The sequence below is a fragment of the Calliphora vicina genome, chromosome 4 (assembly GCF_958450345.1).
Source record: "Calliphora vicina chromosome 4, idCalVici1.1, whole genome shotgun sequence".
Lineage (NCBI taxonomy): Eukaryota > Metazoa > Arthropoda > Insecta > Diptera > Calliphoridae > Calliphora > Calliphora vicina.
Window position 1 is genome coordinate 58,216,675 of NC_088783.1, and position 27,397 is coordinate 58,244,071.

At 32.2% G+C, this 27,397-nt stretch overlaps 2 protein-coding genes across 3 annotated transcripts; both read right to left on the reverse strand.

Moving 5' to 3' along the window:
* Positions 1–1,068: 1,068 nt before the first annotated feature.
* Positions 1,069–26,124, reverse strand: mud (mushroom body defect). Of its 2 annotated transcripts, XM_065506995.1 has the most exons (12): positions 25,623–26,124; positions 25,332–25,470; positions 24,811–25,265; positions 24,600–24,681; positions 24,382–24,485; positions 21,250–21,447; positions 15,743–21,181; positions 11,737–11,832; positions 11,118–11,440; positions 10,910–11,009; positions 10,034–10,321; positions 1,069–1,489 (listed from the first exon to the last, which is right to left on the reverse strand). In XM_065506995.1, the coding sequence occupies exons 1-12, from the start codon at positions 25,659–25,661 to the stop codon at positions 1,439–1,441; spliced, it is 7,314 nt and encodes a 2,437-aa protein (XP_065363067.1). In that variant the 5' UTR covers positions 25,662–26,124; the 3' UTR covers positions 1,069–1,438. The 2 variants fall into 2 exon arrangements, with proteins under 2 accessions (XP_065363067.1, XP_065363068.1); XM_065506996.1 differs by lacking the exons at positions 1,069–1,489; positions 10,034–10,321; positions 10,910–11,009; positions 11,118–11,440; positions 11,737–11,832 and adding an exon at positions 11,845–12,534.
* LOC135956566 (uncharacterized) lies at positions 5,051–6,904 on the reverse strand. The gene has a single exon (XM_065507100.1). The coding sequence runs from the start codon at positions 6,902–6,904 to the stop codon at positions 5,063–5,065; it is 1,842 nt and encodes a 613-aa protein (XP_065363172.1). The 3' UTR covers positions 5,051–5,062.
* Positions 26,125–27,397: the final 1,273 nt, after the last annotated feature.

The window sequence follows — 27,397 nt, forward strand, 5'->3', positions numbered from 1 at the left end:
CGCTTATCACGAAGGTGAAGTTTATAAATATGGTACATATTGTATATTCAGAGGATCATTGATCTAAGCTTAAGTGAAAATAATCCCCTCAGTACAGTTTTTCTTTTGAAAAACCTGTTTTATTATATAAAAATTTAAATTTTCCATAGGCGCCTAATTTAAACGTTTCCCTTTATTTTCACTGTAATCTCTCTCTCTACCTACATTTTATGAAATTTATTATTTGTTTTTATAATTCAAAATCAAAAACGTTTATAAATTTTACAATTAATAATAAACAAAATTGTTTAAATGTTTATGAAATTTACCTTAAAGCAGCACCTGTTGCAATAATAATAGTCCAGCTTTACACACAACTTTTTGCTGAATCATCGAGTCATATTGTTGTGCTCTGGTGAAAAGTAAGTATGGTAATAATAACACCACTGCAGCAAAACAAGACGCAATTGAATATAAATTTCAAATCTAGATCTATAATTCCTAAAACAGGATTGTTGCTGCTAATAAATGCAAATATAAATATGAAAAAAAAAACAAAAACAGAAAAATGTATATTAGACAGCTTTGAAAAACACTAAATATAACGTCATAAATAGTTTTTAGCAAAATAAAACTCACCTGATTTTAGAAAACAAAAACAAAATATTTTTAAAATAAAGAAATATGTAAATATTTGTCTTGAACAAAACTTAAACCTTCAACTTTAAAAATAACAAATTTAGAAAAAAAAATAAGAAACAGCGAATGTAACTCAAGTACAAACTATATATAAACGAACGAGCCTCCTTTTAACATAATAACAAACAATAACAACAAAAATAGTAGTAGTAATTAATATTAAATCAGCACAACAACAAACATAAACAATATGCAAATACATAGTTTAGTTTTCAATAATAATAAACATGTTTACACAATGTGAACCACACAACCACAAGAATTATGGAAATTTTGTTATTTTCTTAGTAACAAAATAGTTTTCACAAACAATTAATTAATTAATTAAACATTTTTAAAAACATGATTTGTTTTCAATTTGCAGCAATAAAATAATTAACAATTACGTACTTTCTTTTTATACAAATTTTTATTACAAAAAACAAACTCTTAATAAAAGTTAGAAAAAGGATAAAACATTATTATGTTTATATAGAAAATAATACAAAATGTTGGCGTAAATTTTAAAACAATTTACAATGTTGACTTAAAGCAAAACGTATAAATATAAATTTAAAATACAAACAAATACTAAGTTAGTAACTAAAATAATTTGCAAATCACCAGCCAATTTTATAGTAAGCAACATTTCTTTGTGCAATTTCTCAGTGATGATTTACAAATATAATTTCTAAGACAAAAATCACATGATATACAAAAATAAACAGGACAAGTACTGGCAGGATTTCTAAGCACACGTTTTACATTCATTGACTTCAAACTATTTCCTTTTGAACATACTGCTCAAACGTCTTCTGTTAGGTGGTGTGTTCTGAAAGAAAAATTAAGATTTATTAAACAATATTCTTTTATTAAAATAAAATGGTTTAAAAAGAAACACCCAGGGAGTGGAATTAATGTAAAATTCGATTCGAAATGAAAGTCATTCGAATTTGTTTGATTTATACATGGAATTTCGAAAATGTTTTCTTTCGAATCGAATTTTACAATAACCCAGGTATTTCTTAGACATCAAATTCATATGAAAGTGAAAACTAAAACGTAAAATATTTCAGGTATACTTTTAGGCGCGATAAATAAAAATTCCGCTATAGTTTCTGCATCTGAAAATGTAAGTCTTTCGTTATAATTGTTTAAAAACGAGGACATCAGGTCAAAACATTTCCCCTTTTTCTGAAAATCTTATGATTTCAAAAACGAATATTTGAATAATGCATGTTCTGTAAATTGTATGTTTTGAACATTGAAAGAGGATTGTTTACTCGTAAATAAAACGAGTAATAATGGGAATTCGAATCACTGAACACCAAAATATGTGAATTCGTATAAAAACGAAATAGTTACTCGAATTCAATTTAAAGAACAGAGGGATTAAGTTACAATAATTAGCAAAATAAAAAAGTTACTAAATGCAACATAAACGATTTATAGCGAATTTTTTCAAATGGTCGAAAAGTAAACATTCTTAAGGATTTGTTCGGAATGTTCAAATATTTGACGAACAAATAACAACCACTATTTTCAGCATATCTATGATCTAAAATGACTTTTTTTTATAAACTGCGATATGTTCATAATAAAAGCATTTTATTAAAAAATGATTTGTTAAACGAAGTGAGATGTCAATTTATCGTAAAATATTTTAACAATTGGAACGAATTTTTAATTTTCGACCATCCGAAACACTTCGCTTGTTCATCTTGTAAGATGTCTGTCATCTTAAAGGTACTAGTATTTATAATTTGTGCTCTACAAAAAAAGGCAACGAGAACTAATGCACCGCTATCGCCAAAACATAAGAAATTTATGTTCCCATGAAATATCCATTTCCCTCGAAGGGAAAATTGCTATCGTGATATTCCCATGAACTTTTCATTCACAATAGTTGATTTTGTTCGTAACAGATCTTTATTGTATACAAAATTACATCTAAAAATTTTACAACATTGGAAAGTTCTTCAAGTGACCAAAGTTGAGGAACGAAAAATTTCCCATGTTGGGGAATTGTTTCACGTGAACAAACTCAATGAACGAAAAATGGGAAAAGGGAACATATTTCATGTGAAGTAGTGATCGCGATAGGGGTGATGTAGAATTATAACCTGCCCAATAGAACTTTCACCATTAGGTAGTAGCAACAACTTGCCCAAGCAAGGTGGGGTAATGAAACCACCTGTGGCCTGCGTTGGACTGTAAACGCACGTCGTATCTACTTACGACATTGCACTTTCGGTACTCATGCTGCAAGACTTGAATTACCTTACCACGACTTCTGTAGAAGTTGTCAGAATGAGGAAGAGACCATGATACACTTCTTCTGTAACTGCCCGGAAGTGGTTGATCTACGTGCCCGGCTTTTAGGTGAGCGATTCTTTAGTACCCTCTCCGGGTTATCTGTGAAGGAACTAAGGCGCCTTTCTCAGGGAAAGCGGATGGATGATAAGACGGGACATGCAAATTGTACCTCAAAATTGTCTGCGTTATTCGAATTCTTTGAATTCTCAACCCCTCTCCTACTTCTTTTCTCATTTTATCTACACTCTACTCTTGCAAATTTCACTATAACTCAATCTATAGATTTCCCTTTTCTTTCTTTCTGTTTTCATTGTTCTTCTTCAGGTATCACAAAGGAAGCGATTATTGGACCCAAGCCAGCTGTACGAGACGAAGGTTTTGGATGGCTGCCTGAATACCATACCAAGTATAGAACCCATATAGAACTCAAAAATTTATATTTTCCTCCTTCATTTTTTTATTTACTAAAATTTTAAGGATGCTATACATACTAGTCTTCCTAATAACTTATTCCACATTGAGCTTGGAAATCAATTTAAAAGATTATTCAATCTTCAATTCCATTATCAACATATAGCGACTTCCTGATGTTGCACTAATCAGTGATCATTTTTAAAATTTAATAAAGGATTGGAATGTGTCTGAAGACAATTCCGAAAGTATATTGACTTCAGTTTATTACTAAATTAGGGAAAATAACAGGTCTGATCACTCACATGTCCATTTTTCATAAATCCAGTATATCCTAAAAATAAATTGCGATCTAAAAAGTAGGGAAAGATATCAAATAAACGCAAAGGATTTATAAAAACCTAAGAAAAGCTAAACGACAACAAAGGAAGAACTTTTGAAGCGGCCTAGAACATTCATGATCGTAGAAAGGAAGAAATAAGAGTGGTGGATCACAGAATACTCATTCAGCCCAATTATGAAAAAAAATGCCCCGGGAGTTTTTTTCCCTTTTTTTAACATGGCATTTGAATAGGAAAAATGAGAAAAGGGAAAAAACTCCCGGGGAATTTTTTTTCATAATTGGGCTGATTATGAATGGATGAAAATAATTCTTTCTGTTGCAAATCCAGGAAAATATCACTCCGATGCATTAGAGCATCACTCAGATCAGGAACTATATTCGTTGTTAAAATAAGGGTAGATCGCCTGAAACGTGCAAATGTACAGCTTATAAAAATCACTGTGTATATATTCAATATCTCGGTCGTAGATGGAGTCTACCATAATGTCGAAATTAAACCATTAATTTATCCCTGATTTTCCTTACTTTAATTCGCAATTTGATCCTTGTAATTTTTACACAATTTAAAAATTGCACTTTAGCAAAGAACGCAACTTAACTATAACTTACAGCGTGGTAACCATCGTAAGAAGAAATTTCAGAGCTCCCCTCATTTGAACATTTGGTTATGTATAATTTGAAAACAACATGAAAGATTTTTTTTAAATTGTTGATACATTTTTTACAATATTTTTTTTAATACAATATGAATTAAATGAACATTAAATAATACATTTTTATATGAAATAATTACATAAACATTATTCTTATTTTTCAATTACAAATCGAATAGCTTAAACTAAAATTTCATGCTATACTAACTGAGTTCACAACTGAGGTAAACAATTGAGGCGCGTTCTGGAAGTGTTTATCAGACAATACCGAAAAGCATTTCTGATAAAGAGATTTAAAAAACTATGGGTTTTATACACTCAGAAAACATTAAACTGATTTTAATTAATCAAATCGAATAAGAACTCAGATAGTTGTAAAAATAGCTTAACAAACACAATAAAAAGTAACAAACAAACAAAATAAATTCATTTTAATGTTTTTTCAAACAAAACATCATTCACGAAAACAAAATTTACATCAAATTAAATTTGCACACAATTCCGCAAACGTTTTTAATACCGAGAATAAAATGAAACGAAATGACCGTACAATTTGGTAAATCAAGACCAGCAGCTTTATTTGGAGCATGTGTGAGCATGAAGAGCTTCTAACACCAAGAACAAAACGAAACTGCCGTGAAAGGAGTTAAATAAAAAAAAACTACATTTGCATCAAAATCTTTTAACGCCGCGAACAAAACGAAACAAATATACCGAGTAGACTGGTAAATGAAGCTAAAATAGCAAAACTAACAATTAAGCGTGTTGAACTGTCCATTTGGGACCACATACGCATGATGTCCACAAAAGTTATAGTTTGATTGGTAATCAAAACAACATCATTGCTAGACGTTGAATCCCTGTGTTGATGATGGTGGGATGAACGCTTGCGATTTTTAACATAAATCGAAGATTTGCGCACATAGGTGGTGTTGATATTGGGTAAACGATGATTGTAGATGACAGTGCCACCATAAATGGTGCGTGACAATTGACATGTGGGATTATTGGGTGAATGATGTGGTGTTGCGGTTGATAGGTTGGTATGATCATGCTCATGATGCGAGTGCGTGAGAGAATGCGAATGAGAGGAGTGTGAGGAATGACTATGCGTAGAGGCACAGGAAGAACGACGAGAATTTGTGGATCTAGTGGAACGAGAAGTTTTAGTGACATTAAAGTGTATGTGTTTAACTTCAAACGGTGCATTCGATTCAGTTTCTACTAAGATTTTTTCGAAATGTTTCGAACTGCCCTGAGACGAATAGTCGTCATCGTGTTTTTCCTTTTTCGGTTCATCATTAGTGTTGGCTATAAAACGATCGAAATCTTCTAAATCCTGAGAGGTTATCAAATCATGTTTACAATATTCTTGTTTAATGGGAATATCATATTTCACATCTGTGTGTTCAATTTCCTCTTCTTCTTCGTCCTCCTCCTCGTCGCCATCATCTCCACCTGTTTCATCGTCATACTCTTCCTCCGATTCATAGTCCTCCATATAGTCCAAATCATCGTTATCCTGTATCTCGAATTGTTCTTCACCAAAAGTAAATGTTTCTTCCCGATATTCCCGAGCCTTGGGTTGGCATTTTGCTATCACTACAGTCTCTCCGAGGACTTTATTGTGATTGTAGGTGGAATAATTATTATTTTTCAAATCATAGGTAATGTTCTTTATAGCTTTAGAACTTAAAGTTTTATCAATTTCCTCTTCTTGAGGTTCCACTTTGAAGGATTTTAAATTTCTTCCTAGGTTGAAGTGATCTAGACGTTGTTTTCTTGATTTATAGCGATTCAAGTCGTGTTGAGCACCTTTATTGGGTGTACGGTACTTGGCAAATATATTTCCCCTCAAATACAAAGAAGGACGGGAACCCTTTTCCCGTTTGGGTTTTTTGCGATAACGTCTTTGCAAGAATGAGGATTTACTTATGCCCCCCGAAGTAGTTGCCGTGCTACTAACCACCAATGGCCTCTTGTTTTTATCCTTTACTACGGCCGGTGTAGACAAAGCCGATGAGGTAGTATCCTCACTTGTGGGTGTACAAATCTCATGCATACGTCTCGATAGCCGGCGTCCAAACATGGAAGAATTGCGCCTACTGCGTCTTAGACCTCCAGCTATAGCTTCCATACGTTTGTTATTGGTTTTGTGTGCCTGTGCTTTGTTTACCGAGTTACGTCTGTCTAAAGCCGTCAGAGGAGTTTCTATAATACTAACATCTGGCGGTGTAATTTTCTTTTCTATTTTCACAATTTTATTGTCTAAAGCGAGGGGAGATGGTGAGGGTGATGATGTCATCAATTGATCCAATAAACGCCTTTGATCATAGTGTATTTTACTCTTTCGGGGAGTTGAGGTACATCCAACTCCAGTTAAAAGTCTTCCAGTGCCCTTAATCATGGGTTTTTGTATGAATTTTCGTAGATCAATTTCATCGGATTCTTGTTTGATGATGATTGGTTTATTCTTTTGTGTAGGGGATGAGAGAATAATGAATAGTGGTTGTGGTATTTGCATGTTTAGTAAGTAACACAAAGAGGACTTACACATTTCAAACTAAAACGTAAGAGACAAACTAAAAACACTGGACAACACAATTTACTATGATTACTACTTAAGTTTTGAGATAAAAATTACAAGTTAAAAACCTTTATAAAATAAGTTTCCTAAATACGTTCCACGAAGATCGATGCAATGTTGCATTCGAACCAGGAAACATTAAAGTACGAATTTTTAACTCATCAATCGTTTACTCGAAAACCTAAACAAATTCAAATTCCCAACTAATTTTGATTAGCGAAAAACCCGATTATTACGTTGCCTATTTAGGGATGACAAATCTATTCAAAAAGTTCTCAAAATGTTCCTCGTTTGAGCTAAACTGTGAAATTCGCATCGTTTTGTTGGGAGAGGAATCCATGTTTGAGGGTTACAATGCCTAATTCCCTAAAGATTTTTTAGCCTTGGAATTGGCAACATATTGGCCTAAGAATTGGCAACGAATCGATTAAACTCGACTGTCAGTGTCAAGTGCTAAAATTCAAGATTCGATCTCAGTCACGACCTTATAGACGAGTTTCGGAATGTTCCAAATTTTTATCGATCAAAGATTATCAACATAAGGACAGCTGGATTTTTTTACCCGCAGGAAAATTTTTTTATATAAGGGGAAGTGTTACAACATATTCTGGGCGCACAACCAATAGTCGAGAACAATCGGATCATCGCTCCAGAATATTCACTTAGTCAAAGATTGTCTGACAAATTTATCAATTGGACGGTTTTCCACAGGCTCTTGCATAACAATTTCATCTTATAGACATTATTTGCAGACCCGCGTTTTAGTATTTTTTAGATTTCTTTGGATCACCATAACTGAATCTTCGCTCCGGAATGAAACGAGTTTTTTTTCATGTTCATGAATTTTTGAGAGCGTAATAAAATACATTTAATATTTTTTGGATGAACGATCCGGAAGAACATGTTTTAAGTAGTACAAATATTGGCTTGTGATTGAGTTTCAGATCGTCCGACACGATCTTATAAATGGGATCCTACAACAACTGGATCTTCTTTCCGAAACCAAGGATATTAGTTTTATCACGGAAGAGCTTTTGAAAACATAACAATTGTTACAACATTTTATAAACGTATTTTGAATCACCACATTCCTTAATCTACATACAGCCCAATTATGAATAAAAATTCCCCGGGAGTTTTTCCCCTTTTCTCATTTTTCCTATTCAAATTCAATGGGAAAAAACTCCCGGGGAACAAACTCCCGCGGAATTCTTTATTCATAATTGGGCTGATAATGATTATACCATATATAAGTCCCGCATTTCTTCGCGGAGCGTACCATGATCACGATTTCATTTGCAATGCCCAAAGAAGTACTATAAATTAATTGTTCCGTAAACAACTCGATATTAGTACCGATAGACTAGACCATATTGTGGGTTGCGGGTTCGATTCCTGCCAGAAACTCTGGATGTTTCTAGCTCCGCAGTTTGTATTTGTTTAAAAAAAAAAATAAAAAATTGTAGGTCATAATGCAGTCAAAATTTTACTTCAATTGTAGGACTTAATGTAGTTAGAATTTAGCTTCAATCGTAGGTCTTTGAGCAGTTAAAATTTAGCCTAAATCGTAGGTATTTATAAAGTCTTAGTTTGGCTTCAATTATACGCCTTTATATAGACTTAGTTCAGCTTCATTTGTTTACATTAAACAGTCTTAGTTTGGCTTCAATTATACGTTTTTATATAGACTTAGCTTTGCTTCAATCGAAGTTATTTATATAGTAGTGATTTAACTTCAGTCGTATGTTTGTATATAGTCTTAGGGCCTCATTTTATAAAACGTAACGACAAACATTAAACATATTTGGCGTATTCTCACGGTCTGCTATTAGTCATATTGTCATAATGTCCTAATATATTATAATAGTTGCTGTTGTGGTTTAAACAAAAAAAGTATTATTTTATGACAAAACAATAAACATAGTCTAATTAGTTTCGAACTTTTTTGTTAAAAACACAACAAAAATTTGATTAAACATTATGACAATACGACCAAATAGTAGACCGTGTGAATACCCCAATTTTGTATGGAAAAAATTCAAGTTCCAAACCTTTTTCCCAATATTCTTCATACAAATTGCTTACGTTTCTGAACGCTTCGTTTTATAAAATGAGGCCCTTAGTTTAGCTTCAATCATAGGTCTATATACAGTCCTATTTTAGAATAAATCAAAGAACTGTTTCTATTCAGTCTCACTGCAGTCCAAATTTCGATTAAATCTTATGACGTTTTCTCGTTTCATTCTCAATACATTCCAATTGTATCTGCAGTTGTAGCTCTCTCTACAAGTCCAATATTAGCTTCAGTCGTATCACTCCATACGGTCCTATTTTAGCGGCAGACCATATTCTATATTTTTTTCAATCGTAGGTCTCTCTACAAGTAATTATTTGCTTCAATTGTAAGTCTTAACAGAATTGTTACAACATGTTATAGACGCCTTTTGAAGCAACACGATTTATAGGCCACATTATTTCCTAAAACAATTGGATCTAAGATGCGGAACAAAATAAATCCAATTTCGCAAAAAGTCTACAGAGAAGATCATTTGACGTTAACAGACCTGCTACAAGAAGAACATAAATCACAGAATGATCTATTCATATCAATTGCCACGCTGCATTAACGACTCAATGACCTTCCTTCGAATCGCCTAACTCTGGTTTTGCAAACTAATTATGAGATTTCGAAACTAGTAATTTTATCTAATTTCTAAAATTACATCAAAAACGCATGGAATACAATTAGGTACTGATGATTACTCTGTATTTCGTTTCGGGAAATCGTTCGAATTTAGGCTTTATGAATTGTATTACAAATAATTTGTATTCCTTCGTATCAAATAACTCTGATTTTGCTAAATGTTTCTAAAACTTCTGCCTACAAATGGTTTCATATAGGAATTATAATATTAAATCAATATGAGTTCACTTTTAATTTTGAAATTTATTAGATATTTCGAATATATTCCCGAAGTTTAATTTAACATAAACCAAAATTTACACATTTTTCAAATACGTTACAACACAAATAAACATTTATTTTTTATAAAATCTGACACTTACCTCATCTCGGGCGGTGGCGCCCATGCTAAAGCGTGATGCAAAGAAATTAAAACGAGCCGGAGTTTTCGATGATGATACCGCAGAACCTGGATTTGAATCATAAGATTCTTTAAGAATTTCTCTACCAGGCTCAGAGAGACCACCGAATGATAAACGACCACCATTTTTACTGGGTGTAGGTGGTCCGGGACGTTTGTAATGGGTAACACCAGTGCATTTTTTACGTGTGCCACCTGCAGTAGTGCTAAGTAAAGCACTCATGCTATCGTCTAAGCTATGAGGACCATCCTAGGAAGGGAAAAGAAAATGAGAAATATTATTATAATACACAAATGGAGATTAAAATGTTTTTTAAAAAATGTTAGTAAACAAAAACAACATCACATGAAAAATACACATAAAACATATAGACACACTCGACAATTTTGACACGTTTCAATACTCCACTCGTAACATTTATCTAAACATTTACTTAACAAATCACAATCATGCTGTTGAAAACCAGGATTCTTTTTAATTTTAGAAATTTATTTGGTCTCTTTTATTTATAAAAACAAAATTGTTGATTTAAGCAAATTTGTGAGTTAACAAATTGTCTTTTTTAAAGTTTCATTTATTAAAATTATTTAATATTCTGGTAAAATTTGGATTCATTTTCTTTTTGCTGGGAGTTGCATTTAGATTTTGTGTTTTAGTTGCTAGTAAAGATGTGGCGGTAGTGGGTAGTGTAGTAGCTGTGGTTACGGTAGCTGCAACAATTTCAGGTGACATATGTGTTGCTGTTGTTGCATGATGGTGGTGATGATGATGATGGTGATGTTGTATGGCTGATATATTACTAACTTGTGTTAAATTATTTGAAATTTTATTGCTTACTTTTAGATCATCTTCTGGGAATTCATGATCAAACTGGGCTGCATAAGTGCTTCTCAGGTGGGGTGGCAGCAGGGAATTACGATATTTGAGTTCTTCAACGCTGTTAGAAGAGGGAGAGAGAGAGAGAGAGAGAGAGAAAAAGATGTAATGAATTTTTCAGAAGGACAAAAAGTTTCTGGTTTTTTAATGCCTTTAATCCACTACTTACCAAACATCTCGACTCATTAGCTCTGACATGCGGCCATTTTTCAAATCTGTCAAATACGTATTATTAAACACTTCACCCTCTTCATCTTCCATCGCCAGATTAGTGCCAATATTATTACCAGCTGCCGGAGCTGTAGAAGATGATATGGTCGAGACATGTATTGAAGTGGGACGTTTATTGCGTTCACTATCATGTAATTGATCCATAATATGTTTCAATTTCGTCGACAATATAGTATTTTCCTTTTGATGCTGTAAAATATTATCATTTAAGCGCACAATTTGATTGGATAGCTTGCGGGTATGTTCCTCGTATTTGGAGTTCTATGGGAAGAAGTAAAAAGTATAAAATTTAAAGTTAAATTTTTTAAATAAAGAAGGAAATTAAGCATAAATCGTTTTGTAAAGACAATTCTTAGAAAATAGTTTAAATTAGGTCCAAAATTTACTTTTAAATTCCCTCTTTCAAATCTCTTTTAGCTAGTGTCCCCAGGGGACCACTGAGGTAATTCGATTCGAAAGCAAAAACAATTTTAATTCGAAATTATTTTGGTTTTAAAACAAATTAGCAAATTAAGCAATAATTTTTATTTCAAAGATTTTAAGTATTTTAAACTTACCTGTGCTTTCAAAACTTCCATTTCAGATTTCACAATGGCCATTTCACGTTCTTGTTTGATTTTCATTTTAGTTATTTCTTCGGTATAGAGAGTTTTCTATTTTTTGTTTTGTTTGTTTTTAATTTATGTTTTTAATAGAAATTTCAAAATTGGGAGAGGACAGAGAGTGTTGGTTAGCAAACAAGCCAGGCAGGTTTTGTAAAAATTTGTGGCAAATTAATATAAAATAGTTTATGAAAAAAATATACAAAAGTAAATAAATAAAGATCAAGTGTAGTGTGTTTAAGAGGTACAATTATATGTTGGTTTTTTAAATTTGCTTTAAAATTTCAGAACGTAAAGACAAACATACAATTAGGACATCACGACTGCAGTTTAGTTTATAAAATAAAACAACAAAATACTTAATAGTATTAAGATTTCATTTTGGTTTTCAAAATATTACAATTATAGATATATATTTGTTTACATTTAACATCACATATTTTACAACATTTTCAATTATAGGGTGCATGCATATTTACCAACTAATTTAATTAATTTATTTCTTTTTTAAACTATGTACTATTATAATTTTCTTTTAAGTTTTTGGCGGTTAATGGTTTGGTATTTTATAATTCAAAACACTGCTGGTTTACTGCTTTTAAATATCAACTCTAAATCGTTTTTGTTTAGAAAATAATTTAGAATTACAATGAATAGAACTTGTGTAAAAACAATAACAAAGAAATATCTAAAACATGTATGTATACGTTTTTTCCAATGTTTATCTGTTCCAACAGTTCTTGTAGTTTCATACTTTGCAAATGAAAAGAGAGAGAGAAAGAAATATTTTTTTTAAATCTTATTTTAAAGCATGCTTTCTTTTAACCTAAATTTAATTTGAATTATTTTTTTTTTAAATTAAAAGTTAAACAATTGTTTGATGAAATGTTGTATGATGGTGTAAAATGTTGTTTATGTGGCAGAACAATGTGTAATTTTATTTTTATTTCTTAAATATTAAAATTGTTTTAGCATGATGGATGTACTTTGGAGTTTTGTTTTAACAATAATTTTGAAATTTTTTAATAATACTTTTTACATTGAAAAATTCAATTTTGGTAAAAAAAAAATATTGTATCTCCTCATATGTATGAACAAGTCAAGGGTCGGTTATGGAGAAAAACATGTTAAATATTTTTATGGAAAAAATATTTTGTCGAAAATTAAAAAAAAAAATTGTGATGAAAAATTATTTTTAAGGTTTTAGAAGCCCTGGACAAAAAAGTTACCTTTTTCTTCTACCAATCTTCCCCAGTGCCTAACTCTATATATTTTTTTATTAAAAAAGTGCCTAACTCTAAATATAAATGTGTTGGTGTATTTTTATTTTTCACCAGATACCCAGAATTCTATTAAATATTAGGTGTATAACTTAAAAATGAGGGATTCACGACGCGGTTTTTGTTTTTAATGGTTCTCACTTATTTATTGAAGATTATAGTGTAAAAAATAAAGTTTTTTTTTGCTTCGAAAATATCGAATTTTGTACCAACAAAGCGTCATATTGCTTTACTTCTTTAATGGTGAATGTGTTCCATCGATTTCAACGTGCGAGATTGACACGGAAGACAAAGATCGCCTAGGCCAGCCAAAAAGGTTTGAAGAATTGGAGGCTTTACACCATGAAGATTGTTGTCAAATGATTGTTGTCAACATGAGCTTGCAAAATCATTGGGAGCTACTCAAGCAGAAATTTCAAAACGAGCAGCAGGATTCATCCAAAAGAAGAGCAATTGGGTACCATGCGAATTAAAATGGAGAGACCTTGAAAGACTATTATGCATGTACGATATGATGCTTGAAGACCAAGAATTGAAGGCATTACACCCTGAAGATTGTTGTCAAACTCAAAAAGAAACTTGCAAAATCATTGGGAGTTACTCAAGCAGAAATTTCAAAACGTTTGCGAGCTAGCTGGATTCACCCAAAATCAAGGTAATTGGGTACCATATGAATTGAAAAAGAGAGATCTTGAAATACGATTTTGCATGTACGATATGATGCTTGAACGCTATAAAAGAAAATCATTTTTGCACCGAAGCTTGACCAACCTCCCGAATCGAAACCAAAGCCAAATATCCATTGACCGTAAAACGCCTAGAATATTCGGTCAGACATAGAACCGTAATATTTTATCATGTCAACAAAAGAAGTGGTTGGTAAGTTTTGTTTCACCCGAAGCGTAAGAGATCGTATGTGATGCCCAGCCAACCCGTCCGACTATTATTTGTTTAGGCAGTTTTCGGGTTTCCCGTCGTCTTAAATACAATGCTTACAAAATGCCGCTAACTGCCTACAGATGTCATTGAAACACCATATTCATGAAAAGTTAAAGCATCGATCGTACAGTTATGTTAGTATTACTGGATCACATTGACAGCTGCTATCTTAGACTCTTCTTCTCAAGAAACTTTGGTTTTTCAATTCCAAACTACACGAGATTAGTGTAAGTTTTCCCCCTTGATACGATGAGTCTCTCCGTTTAATCGAGTTAGCGAAGGTGTTTATGACCAGGAATTTGAGATAATGATGTCATTAAGATTCCAAATGGGTGTTGTACGATCTTCTTGGACTGCAACGCTCACAACTCAGAAACAAATTGAGAAGTGGCGCAGGTGTCTACATCCTTTTCAGCCAACTCTATGATGTCATCGGAGAAACCACCTCAACTTCCACATAACAGTGTTGGACTACTATCGAGGCATGCAAGATAAGATCATCGTCAGTATATAAATCACATACGTGGATATTGGAAAAAATTGGTTTGAGTAACATGCTCAACAATGCCTAGTGATTTCGAATAGACCGTGTCGTCCCTAATATATGCTCAGCCTGCTTTGAAGGTCCTCATGATACCTTTCATATCTTCGACTGCTTGGAGTTACATTTAGAGCATGACCTCTACGATGCAGGATCCTAACCGAAATTATTTTTGTAACAGGACTGCTGTCGTCGAAAAAACTTCCGTTTGATATAGCTGTCGCTGAGTTGACAATAATTGACCGAGTGAGACTCGAGTCGTTCCGGAGCGAAAATCCAATTTTTGTGGAAATGTACTAGAAAGAGGTCATCAGGAATGGTTACACGATATCCATAAAACTGTGATTACATCAAAATGTAGGGAGTACTAATACGGCGAGGACAAGGTGGCGTATATATGTACTAACTTATTCGGTGGCATGCCTTACACATAACACATCGATCCGTTCCGTTAAGGAAACAGTGCGTTACAGTCGGCAAATCTAGTCTTGCCTTGAAGGTCATGGAATTAGAACATTCATTCCATTGGAATAAACACCTTTCGGTTGACAATTTTTGGCCGAATGAGACTCGGATCTTTACGATGCGTAGATATAATTGTCGTGGAAATGTCTATAGAATTATAACCAGCTCCATCTAGTTATACGTTAGAGACACAGCTTGAACCGTGTTCCGTGGTACCACAAAAATATGTTGAATTTGAAACATTTTTTTGGTGAAAAAAAAATTCGACTTTAAAAATTTTCGGTCAAAATTCCTTCAGTGTATATCCCGATTTTAAATAGCTTATAAATATACTTTAAACTTTTTTAAAGTTTTTAACGAAACAACTTTTGAAATAGTATGTACTTAAAATAATATAGTTTTCTTTAATGGAGAAAATTTTAAAGAAACACGAAACATATTAATAAACAAAAACTAGTTAACGAATTTACTAAAACACACAAAAAAGACAAAACATCAAAGTACATAATCACGCTTCACAAAATCATGTCCCCCATTAAACAATAAAATTAATTTACAATAAACGAAGGAAAATAATAAAAAAAAATAATAAAATTTTCAAAAACATACAGTGTGATGACCTAAAATGTGTAAAATGTGAACTTTTTACAACAAACAATTATAGAACAAAAAACATAACTAAACATGAACTAAATTACAAAATAATAAAATAAAAAAAATGATCTTCACAACTCACCATTTTAATTTTCATCTTCTCCAATTTACCCTCCAGTTCCAAACGATTCTCCTTAATGCGCTCCTCGCTCGATTGGTTGGCATCTAGGGCACGCTGTTTGGACTCCTGGTATTTGGTGTGTAAAATTTGATTATCCAAACGTAATTGTGAAATGATTTGTGTTTCTTTGATACGTATCTCTTCGGCCAGCGAAAGTTTTGTGCGTAAATCATCCAATTCGGATAAATTGGATGCAGTGTTTTGGTGCAAAAGGGAGGCATGTGATGCCGAGTTTTCTCTGAGTATGTCAATTTCCTTTTGCAAATCAACAACATCTTTAGATTTGGCAGCCAATTCTTCTTCCAGATGGGCTATTTTCTGCTCTAGAGATTTGATTAGATTCTTGCGTTCATATACCAATTTGGTATTTTGCGATTCAAATTGATTGAGTTTTTGTATGGAGGTTTCATGTTGCAGTTCAATTTGGGATTTTTCTTGACGCATGATAAGCATATCGGCACGTATTTGTTCGATTTCTGAGGCAAATCTTTCACATTTCTGTGAGGTTATTTGTAGAGACAGCGAAGCTTTAGAAAGTTGATCGTTGAGTGCGGTATTTTCTTCTTTTAGGGAGGATAGTTCTATTTTAAGTTTATCTTGTAATTCTTGGTATTTCTGGTTTGATTCTTGGGCCTCCAATAATTGCTGATTCAATAACTCTAGTTGTTGCGATTGTTCTTGATTATGTTCCACCTTGGCTTCTTGCAGCTGGGAATTAAGAGCTCCTATTTCCAAATTCAGTTTGACATTGGCATTCTCAGCATTATTGAGCGAATTGGTTAGTTTTCGTATTTTTTCCTCATTCAAATCACGTAGTTTTTCCAATTTATTTAATTTTGTTTTGCCATCTATTTCAGAGGCTTCTAGTTTTTGTTTGATTTGCTGTAGGCTGGTATTAAGGTGTTCTAGATTTTGTACTTTGGCAGCCAGTTGTTCGTGACCTCTTTCAGCTCTTGACAAGCGCTCTTTAAGAGATTTGGCCTCGGCTTGCAGTAGATCTTTTTCCTTTTGCAAAGCTTCTACTGTGGTGGCATGAGCTTCCAATGTCCGGCTTAGTTTTTCATTGTCTCTCTCAAGTTTAACACTTTTAGCCTGGGAGTCTCCCAGTTTTAAAGCCATTTTCTCTATACGTTTAGTGGAGATTTCTTGAGTGTCTCGCAGTTTTTTATTTTCTGCCTGCAATTTTTGCGAGCTGGTTTCACTTTTATCCAAATGAACCTTTAGAGATTTCAGTTCATTTTCGGCGCTCAAAAGTTTTCTTTCAAAATCTTGAGATCTTTCCATAATCGTTTTCATTTTGGTTTCGGAAGAGCTTTGATTTTTACCCGTTTCCTCTAGTTGTTTGCGCAGCAAAAGATTTTCTTCTAGAGCGGCTTCTTTTTCCAGACGTATAGAGGAAATTTGTTGTATGAGCTGGGTAACATTATCATTGGATCTTTGTAGGGTGAGTTTGTTTTCATGGACTTCATCTCTGAGATGTTGTTTATCTACTTTCAATGAATCGATTTCTTGTGTTAAACGGCTGTAGTCTTCTTGCTGGGTTTGTTGCTGAGACTTGATGAATTCCAAATCACGTTTGAGCTGCTGTAGTTCGGATTGCAACTGCTCACATTTCGTTTCAGCATTAAGTTTATTGGTTAACATTTCATCTAACTTGTTGGAGGTCATATTGAGCTGTTGTTCTAGGTCTTTGTTTTGCTGCAAAAGTTCCGAATTGGTATTTTTAAGAGATAAAAGCTCCTTGTTCTTTGTGCCAGCATCCATTTCCAGAGATTCATTGGCGGTTTGCATTTGTTTAAGTTTTTCTTGCACCTTCTTGTGTTCGGCCAAATGATTTTGTTGAGTCTGCTGATAATGCGCGAGTTTTTGCTGATTTTTATTGGCTTTTTCTTTTAATTCGTTATGTTCTTTCTCCAGGTTTTGTAATTTCGATACCTTGTCTTTGAGTTGCAGTTCCAAGTGTTTAGATTTCTCCAGTAACTTTTCAGAAAGCTGTGACTTTTCTTTGAGTGTTTGCTGCAGCTTTTTGTCTTCTTGCTGCAGTTTTTCTAACAGCAAAGATTTACAGCGCACTTCTTCTTTAAGTTTAAGAGAGTCTTCTTCTAAGGCCTCATTTTTAAGTTTGGAGTCTTTGAATTCTTGCTCCATATTGCCCAAGGTAACTTGCATCTTAACATTTTCATTGGCCAAACGTTCATTGACCATTTCCAGATTTAAAAGATCCCCCTCTAAACGTTTGACCTCATGGAAAACTCGTTTCTCCATAATTAGCTCTTCGTTTTCTAGTTGATCTTTTAATTCCTTGAGAGTTTTATCTTGTTGACTTAATTTTGTTAGCAAATCATTGTTGCTGTCTCTCAAAGTGGTCACAGCAACATTGGCCTCTTCTTTTTGTTGAGAAACCTCTTTGAGTTGCTCATTTAATTGCTGTTGTTTAGCTAAGATAATATTTAAATGCTTTCTTAACTTTTGTATGTTATTTTCTTCGCTCTCTGCCTGGTTGAAATTGAACACATTCTGGTCATCATTTTGCAGCAATTCTTGACTCAAATTGAAATTATTTTCCATAATGGCCACTATTTCCATTATAGCTATATCCATGGCTTGCAAGTGATCAGATTTTTGGGACAATATTTCTAATTTTAATTTGAGTTTTTGTTCAAAATCTTCTTTCTCTTGCTGTTGCTCATTGAGTGCTAAACTTAGTTCTCCCTCACGTTCTACCAAATCTCCTTGCAGTTTAGTATTTTGCAAAGTCACAATATCAAACTGTTCTTTGAGTTCTCGCAACTTTTGTTCTAGATTAGCCGCCTGTTGCTGCTTTTGTTCATTCGACAATTTCAATTGATCTGTGGACTTTTCTAAGGAGTTGAGTAACATGAGTTTATCTTGCTGTTCTTTCAAAATTTGTTCAGCCTTCTCTTCGGCTTCCTTGGCCAGACGTTCTTTATCTTTGGCCAGTTGTTCCAATTGCTCTTGCACGTTAATCACTAACTCGTTTTGTTCATCCAGCTGTTGTTTTAACTGTTCCAGTTGTTCTTCATAACAGGATTGTTGTTTCAATGACAGTTCCATTTCCTTAAGGGCCTTTTCCTTTTCTATGAGATTGGTTTTCAACAATTCTACTTCGCTCTTGGCTGTATCCTGCTCTTTGGTTAATTCCATAAATTCCGCTAAAGCTTTGTCGGCTTCCAACAGCCTTAAAGCATTTTGTGTGACTTCCTGTTTAAAGGTTTCTATATCATGTCTTAGTTTATCATTTTCCTGCGAACATGCGACCACTTTGATTTCAAATTGTTTAAGACGTTCACAGTTTTGTTTAAGATTTTGATTTTCTGTTTGAAGTTTAAGCAGTTCTTGATGTGCCTCATTTAGTTTCTTTTTGGCCTCATTATGTTCTGCTGCTGTTAATATTAATTCCATTTCTTTGTTGTTATGATGCTCCTTTTCCAATTTCAATTCAACGCCAATGCGTTCCATAGAGGCCTCATATTCGGCTGAAGCTTCTCTCAAGCATTCTTGCAGTTCTTGATCTTTTTCTTGCAAATCTTGTTGACATTTTTCTAAGACAGTTTGTTTTTCTTGCTGTAATTGTGCAATTTTATTTTCACTATCTAAATTGTCTGCTTTTAGCTTTAAGATATCTTCTTGAGCCTTTGCTAATGTTTCAGATTTTTCTTGTAAATCTTGGCTAAGTTCCTGTATTTTGGTACAGGCCTCTGCATGAGTTTCTTGTAGACTAAGTACTTTACGCTGCAATTCTTGTTCACTTTCTAAATCTTCTGCTTTTAGCTTCAAGAGATCTTCCTGGGCTTTTGCTAAAGTTTCGCATTTTTCTTGTAAGTCCCGGCTAAGTTCTTGCATTTTTGTAGAATTTTCTGTATGAATTTCTTGTAGGCTAAGTACTTTACCCTGCAATTCCTCATTATTCTTTAACATCTCCTTTACTTGACTTTCCATTTCGTTTATATTCTCGAAAATGTCTTGTTTTACTGCACTATCGTTGAAAAGTTTTACCAAAGCTGCCAGTTTATTTTCCAAATCTTCTAGTTTTTGCTGCTTTAAATCACACTCATGCTGTTTGGAGTCCCTTAACAATTCCGTCTTAATTAGCTGATCTTTAAGTTTTCTTGTTTGTTCATCTAGTTCTGTTTGTGTGGTATTGCTTGTTAACTTTTCTTGCCTTTGCTCTTCCATTAATCTATTGATGTTTTGTTCTAAAGTTTCATTTTTATGTCCAAACTCTGAGATTTCTTTACCCAATAAAGTCAATTGATTTTCCTTTTCTTTCAACTCATTTCTCATGTCATTTAAATGGTTATTATTCTGTCTGGCTTCCTTTTTAAGTTGCTCATTTTCTACCAGCATTTGTTCGTAATTACATTTAATGGTTTGTTCAGTTTGTTTGTAAGTTTCAATATCCTCAATTTGTTTGCACATTTTTTCGCTCAAATGTCTAAGCTCTTCCTCCCATTGACGAGTCTTCTCAGAGAATTCTTTTTGCACTTCCTGCAATTGTGTTTGCAAACTTTGTTCGTTTTCATTGTGCTGTGTAATATTTGCTAATAATTCCTTACACTCCGTTTGTTGTAATTCTAATTGGGTTTTTAGTTCAACTATATTTTCGCTTAAATTCTCTTTATCTTGTTGTAATGATTGTACCTCTTTATACAATTTATCCTTTTGATTTTCAACCTGCTTTAAATGGTTTTGAGATTCTTCTAGCTTGATATCTACTTGTTCTTTTGATTTTTCCAGTTCTTGATGCGATTTCTCTTTAGCTACAAGTTTTTCTTTAATATCATTAACTTCTTCCCTTAATTCGCTCAGCTGTTTAGCTAAATCCTCATTTTCTACTTGCAGATTATTAGACTCCTGTTCCAATTGTTTGATTTTGTTTTTTTCAGTCTTGTGGAATTTATCAATTTTCTCCATACAACTATTGAAAATATTAAATTGTTCTTCGCAACTTATGACCGCCTCTGCAGAACTCTCTTCGCCTGACTCTATCAATTCCTCTTCATTTTCTGCTTCAGAATCTTCTGAGTTAGCGGGTGATGAAGCATCTAAGGGTAAATCAAATTCTTGTGTCAATTTTGTCAAATGTTTAGCCAAACGTTTGTGTTCGCGTTTAACATTATGCAATTCTTCTTTGAGCAGTTGATTTTCATGTTCTTTTTCTCTCAACTGAACATCCACCACCGAGGCCCCCAGATTTTCAGGACTATTAAGGCTATTTGAACCATTTGTGTTGTTGCTATTGCGCAGAAATGAACTATCCATACAATCTACGGAGGCATTAAGATCATTATGTTCTCCGGTGGAAGAACGTGTATCCGATATGAATTGTTCCAATTCCATTTTGCTGTCGGTGAGATATTTAATGTGGTCATCCTTTTTCTGCAAGTAAATTCGTTAAAAAAATATGTTTTATAATTATTGTGAGTTGTTGCAAGTCCTCTACTTACATCTAGTTCGTCCTTCAATTCATCAACTTTGAAATCTAATTCCTTGATGCGATTCATGCATATAACAATTTGTTTTTCTGCATAATTTAGTTTTTCTTCCACCAAGGACTTTTCTTCGCGCAGAGTCCTTACAATGTCCGATAATTTAATTATCTCCTGTTCTTTTTTGGACAATTCTTTGAGTATGCGTTTCTGAATCTGTAAAAAGAGATTAAAAATTAAAAAAAATACTTTTTATTGATTTTTTCCAAAGATATTCTAAGGAATTTTTTTCTGATTTAAATTTTTTTCCAAAAAAGTATTTTGTCAATACGAAATTTTGAAAAATATCCATTCGAAAAATCCATTCATTTTGAAAAATTTGTTTAATTTTCCCAAAAAGTACTTTTTTGAAAAAGTAATATTTTCCAAATAAAATTTTTTTCAAAATTTTTTTTTTTGTTTAATTCGTACAATTTGTGTTAAGCTTTATTTATATTTATAATTTATATTTTTATTAATTAAATTCATTAATTAAATTTTTTGTAAAAAATTTTTATTAAGTAGAAATTTATAACCGATTATGGCCAATAAGCTAGGTTGTTGAAAATAATAATTAAATAAAATAAATAAATAAATGTACTTTGCAAAGGTATTTTTTGAAATTAAAAAAAAGTTTTTATTTAAAAAATTCAATACTAATTTTTGAAAAAATGTAGCCTTTCATACCAGTACTTTTCCCAAAAAATACTTTTTTTAAAAAAGTCCTTTTCAAAACGATTTTTTGATTGTTCTTAATTAATACTGAGAAAAACCCAATTGAAATTGAGAAATCATAATTAATATTGAGAAAATACAAATTGAAGAAAATCAGGTAACAATTGCCTCCATTTCACCGGTTTTGTCGACTATTTTGGTGAATGAGACAAAAAAATAATATAAAAACAAGTAAGAAAGTATGGTCGGTCAAGCCCGACCCGAATTATGGACCGATCGTAACAAAATTTAGTGACATGAATTTTGTATATATAAAACTTATTTGGAGCGCAATTTGTGGAGACAAATTAAACATTTATGACCGATAAAGTCCAATTTCGGAAGGACATTTGTGTGGGGGCTAGGTGAAATAATGGACCGATTTCAGCCAGTTTCAATAGGCTTGGTCCTTTTGCCGAAAAAATAATATATACCAAATTTGATCAAAATATCTTCAAAATTGCGACCTGTACTCTGCGCACAAGGTTTACATGGACAGCCAGCCAGCCCACCAGACGGACGGACATCGTTTAATCGACTCAGAAAGTGATTCTAAGTCGATCGGTATACTTTAAGGTGCGTGTTAGACTAATGTTTTACAAACATCTGCACAAACGCATAATACCCTCCCCACTATGGTGGTGTAGGGTATAATAAAAAACAAAACATGAATTTGAAGACGACTCATGCAACTGTTATGAAGTACCAAGTAAATAGCATTGGCTAAGGTATAATAACTCACTAGTACTGTCAATAGTAAGTCAGTGCAGTTTCACTCTTGACATTTCCTGCAGGGCCAATTGAAATTGAGTAATTGAAATTAAAATTGAGATAATACAAATTGAAATTACGGAATGGAAACCAATATTCAAATAATGGAAATAGAAGTTCAGAAAATACAACTAGATGTTAGAGAAAATTTATATTGAGAAATAATAAATTTCTATTAGGTTTCATTAAATTCAAACTCGTAGCCATAGTATAATTACATAGAACGGAAGGAGAGAGAAATGCCGATGAAAACAAATAAGAGAGCTATATTCGGCTGTGGCGTATCTTATATCCTCACCAAATTATACTTTAAAATACAAATTTTAAATATTTTTAGCTAAACAAAATTAAATTTTTTTTTTTCAAAATTGTTTTTCAAAATTTTTCAAATTTTTTCGAAATTCTTTTTATTTGTTATTGAAAAAAAAAGTAAATGAAAAATAATATTTTTATAAAAAAAATAATTCGAGTAAATTCCGGATTTTGTCCCATTGTAGGTCCAAATTACTATAGCCTTATATATATCATTGCAATGGACTTTAAAATATCTATCATTAGATATCCAAATTGTCTATATTAATAACTTAGTAATCGAGATATAGCCCAAAAATAGGACAAAAATCGAGTTTGTCAAGGTTTTTTCCCAGACGAATATTTGTTTTCATATGATTTTAATTGCACACCAGAAAAGTTGTCCTAATTGCCTCCCATAATTCAAAAACAATGGCGATGTTGTTAGTAAACAAGGTTATTCAAAGTCTGATCTGCTTAAAATACATATCTAGGGACTATATTCGAAGCTCTCTAGCTTATCTTACCAAGAAAATGAGTTTTTGATGTCAAAATATTCAGCAAACACACATCAGTGATATAAAATTCGAAGAAAAAATTCTATCTTTTCAAATAATTCCAACTTGTACAATATGGTTTCTTACTAATTTAGACATGCTGATTACGAATCTGGACTAATATTTTAAATTGTCTGAAGCGTTTTTGACCAAGTCATACTGAAACTAAATTCTTATATTCTGGTCCACTTTCAATACCTCCAAATAAATGGAATAATTTACAGGATTTGAAGAGCGTAATACTCAAAATCGAGGGAAGCTTAAAAAGAAAACCATTGCTATCTTTTGTTTTGTAATATCCATTAAATAATAGTACTTAAAAATATATTATAGAAGACAGAATTAAATTTTTCTTATAAATAAGCGAAATAAACAGTTTTTTTGTTTTTCTCTAAACTTCTGATTTCTTAGATACAAGATTTAAATATAGTCCCTAGATATATATTTTGAAATTACTTCGACCAAACAGGAAACTCTTTAGAAATTTTCTTAATGCCTCTGCAAATGTTTTAATCTTGATGGATTTCAACCTCAACAATATTTAAAATTTTTAATATATTTTGTATCTTCACACACTCAAATTTAATGCTGCACATTTTTGTCTCACCTTTAAGGCTTAATTAAAGGTAACAACTTGTAATTGTCTACCTTTTTAAATTCTATACCTGTTTTCCTTTGAATTTCGCCAAAAATATTGTCATAAACTACTTATGATTTTCGAGCAATGTGCAAACATATGTTTTAAATGGAAATTTGTATGTAGAATTAAGTGGCTTACCTGATTTTCTTCACCATCACGATTCGTAGAACCATCAGTGGTTTTTACTAAAATGTCATTTTTCAAATCTTGGATTTGCTGAAGCAGTCTTTTATGATCATGATCTAAAAGATAAAAATAATAAAGGGATTTAGTTGCAATTTTGTATTTTTGAGATATTAAAAATTATATCTTACATAAAATTCATTAATTTTTAAAATTGCATTTCCAATACTTACTTAATTTTTGGATTTTATCCTCATTTTGTTTGATTTGTACTTCTAAAAGTCCCTTCTCATAACGTTCCGTTTCAAGTAGGGCCTAGAATTTCAGGAAAATATAGAAATAAACATAAATAATTGAATATTAACAAAGAAACATGATCATGACCACTTAAAATTGTCATACACAAAAAAAAACATTTCAAAATAATTATAGACCAAAACTCACCCTTAAATTATACAATTCTCTGGTGCGCTCTTCGAGCAAAAAAGATTTGGGGGTTGAAGGTGAAACGCGTTGCGGTCCGGCGCTACGTTTTGGTGTTTTCAATGGAGATTCACAGCGAGGAAAGGAGGCTGAACTTAAGCCACCAACACTGACACTAGTTATACTACTCGAAAATGAATCATTTAGTCTGGGCGGTGAACATTGTGAATTGGCCACCTCGGCTATGGCATGACGCAAAGCCTCCTTTGTTAGAGGTTCGGTGTCCAAGAGTTCCTTGAAAAATGAGGCAATACATTGTTGGGCATAGTCGGGTAAACGTTGACATATCTCATGAAACAAAGTCTCCGGATGTTTGACACAACAAAAGTGCAGCAACAGGGAATAAACATAAATGTATTCAGCTGAACTTACGCAGTTTTCATCATCAAAATTGATTTCAAAGCTGGGGTAAAATTCTAAAGCAAGAAAATTTCGTTTAACAAGTTTTTTTTCAAGGATTTTAATAGATCAATATTTCTTACCTTTTAGAAATATACCCAAACGTTTATATTTGTCAGTGGCTGTCTTTTGATGTTGTAAACTAAAATTTTGATAGAAGACATCAATATCTGATTGTTCGATATTGAAATAATTACGATCCATAAAACCACATTCCGTGATCTATACAAAAACAAAAACAGAAAAACACAATTATTATTTTCAACATTTCCTTTTTCTCAATCATTCTTTCACTTCTCCTTTTTGTTGATCCTTTTCTTTGGGATTTTCTTATGAACTCAACGTGTTTTATTCTTTATTTTTTTCACACTTACCCATTGCAACAGTACTTTTTTCCAGCTGCGCATATCCATGTTGTTTTCTTGATTTTTTTGTTTTAGTTTTCAAACAAAAATTCTATATTATTTTCTTTTCCAAATGCTATGAAAGGCGAACAATTTTGTTTACGTCTCAGAAAATTATTGTGTCGATGTTTGTGTAGCCTTTACATATAAAATAATTCTCATTTTCTATTCAATATGCAAGCAATTCAATTAGTATTTTATTTACATTTATTTGTTACTTATACCGCGCGCCTTTTTTTCTCCACAAAAATTATACAATTGTTTATTTTCAATCACTCCAAAAATATGCAATTTTTATATTTATAAATGACTGTTTAAATTTATATCACTTCTATATTGTTTAACTTGTGCACTCATTTATGTAAATTTTATAATAAACAGTTTAAATTTAATTGTTTCACTAAACCAAATAATAATTATTTAAATATTTTCGCTTTTTATTTTAGTGCAATTTCTTCCGCAATCTTTTCGTGTAGAGGCAAAACAAGCAACTGCCGTTAGTAATTTAAAAAAATTTTATATTTTGACATTTGACGCGCTCGGCTGTGTTTACTTTGTCTACCTGTTTTTTTGTTGTTATATTGGCACAGTGTTGCATTTTGGTTAAAGTAATCGGTTACTTACACTCTTTAGGTTCATAAAATGGGATTGTTCTAATTCATTTTAAATTAAGCAAATATTAACAATTTTCACTGGAAATATATTAATCTACGCGTTGTTGTTGTAATTTATGACATAGTTGCAGTTGCTCAAATATTACAGGTAGACAAATTGTCATATGCTATGTAAATTAAATAAATAAAGCGTGATATGTGTCAGGAACACATGCTAAAGGGATAACACATTTCTTAAGCAGATTTTATTGTTGAAATCAAATAAAGAAAAAATGTAATAAGTGCAGGAATATTTAGAAATCAATATTCTAACATAGCATTGTATTTTCTGTCAAAATTTATGCATTTATATAAATTATGAAATTTCAAATCCTAATCATTTTCTTAAAGTATTATGTCTACAAACATAAAAAGATTACGTCCATCGATTTTTCGATACTTGCAACAGAAAATCAGTTTACACAGAAGATAACCAAATTTTTGTCACCACAAATAAAATTTTTCAGCCATAACAGAAAAATTCGGTAATTTTCATTTGATTAGCTTTAAATTTGGTTATCGCAACCAAAACTATTTTCTCTGTGAGTCAAAGAACAGAGAAATGTTTATCTAAAACATTAAAATTTACTTTTCTAGTAGGTCGATTAAAGACTAATTGAAATTATATGTTTTTAAAGGAATCAAAACTTGGATATTCATATTTAGATTAAATAATGACAATACTGTTTTTAATTTGTTTATATACACTGATTTGAAAATTAAATTTTTAAAGTATTGGGTGTATGACTTAATAATGCGCGATTTTCTGCTTTTATTTGAAACGTTTGTACAATATAAATTTATTCGAAGTATTGGGCATTGTTATCTATGACCCTTTCCCATCTTTCTGGCAACATATGGATTCCGAGCCAAAAGAACTGCTAATCTTTTGAGGCCAAGAATGAATGAAGCCAATTTCGGATACTCTGAAGTGAAATGTACGCGTTTTGCATCGATCGATAAAAATAGTAGTCGGACGGGTCAAGATCTAGACTATAAGGCGGGTGAGGCAAAATTTCCCAATCACTTCTTTCTAAATAGTTTTTAACAGATATTGCAACATGATGGAATTTCATGTCTGGCCGCTTGTTT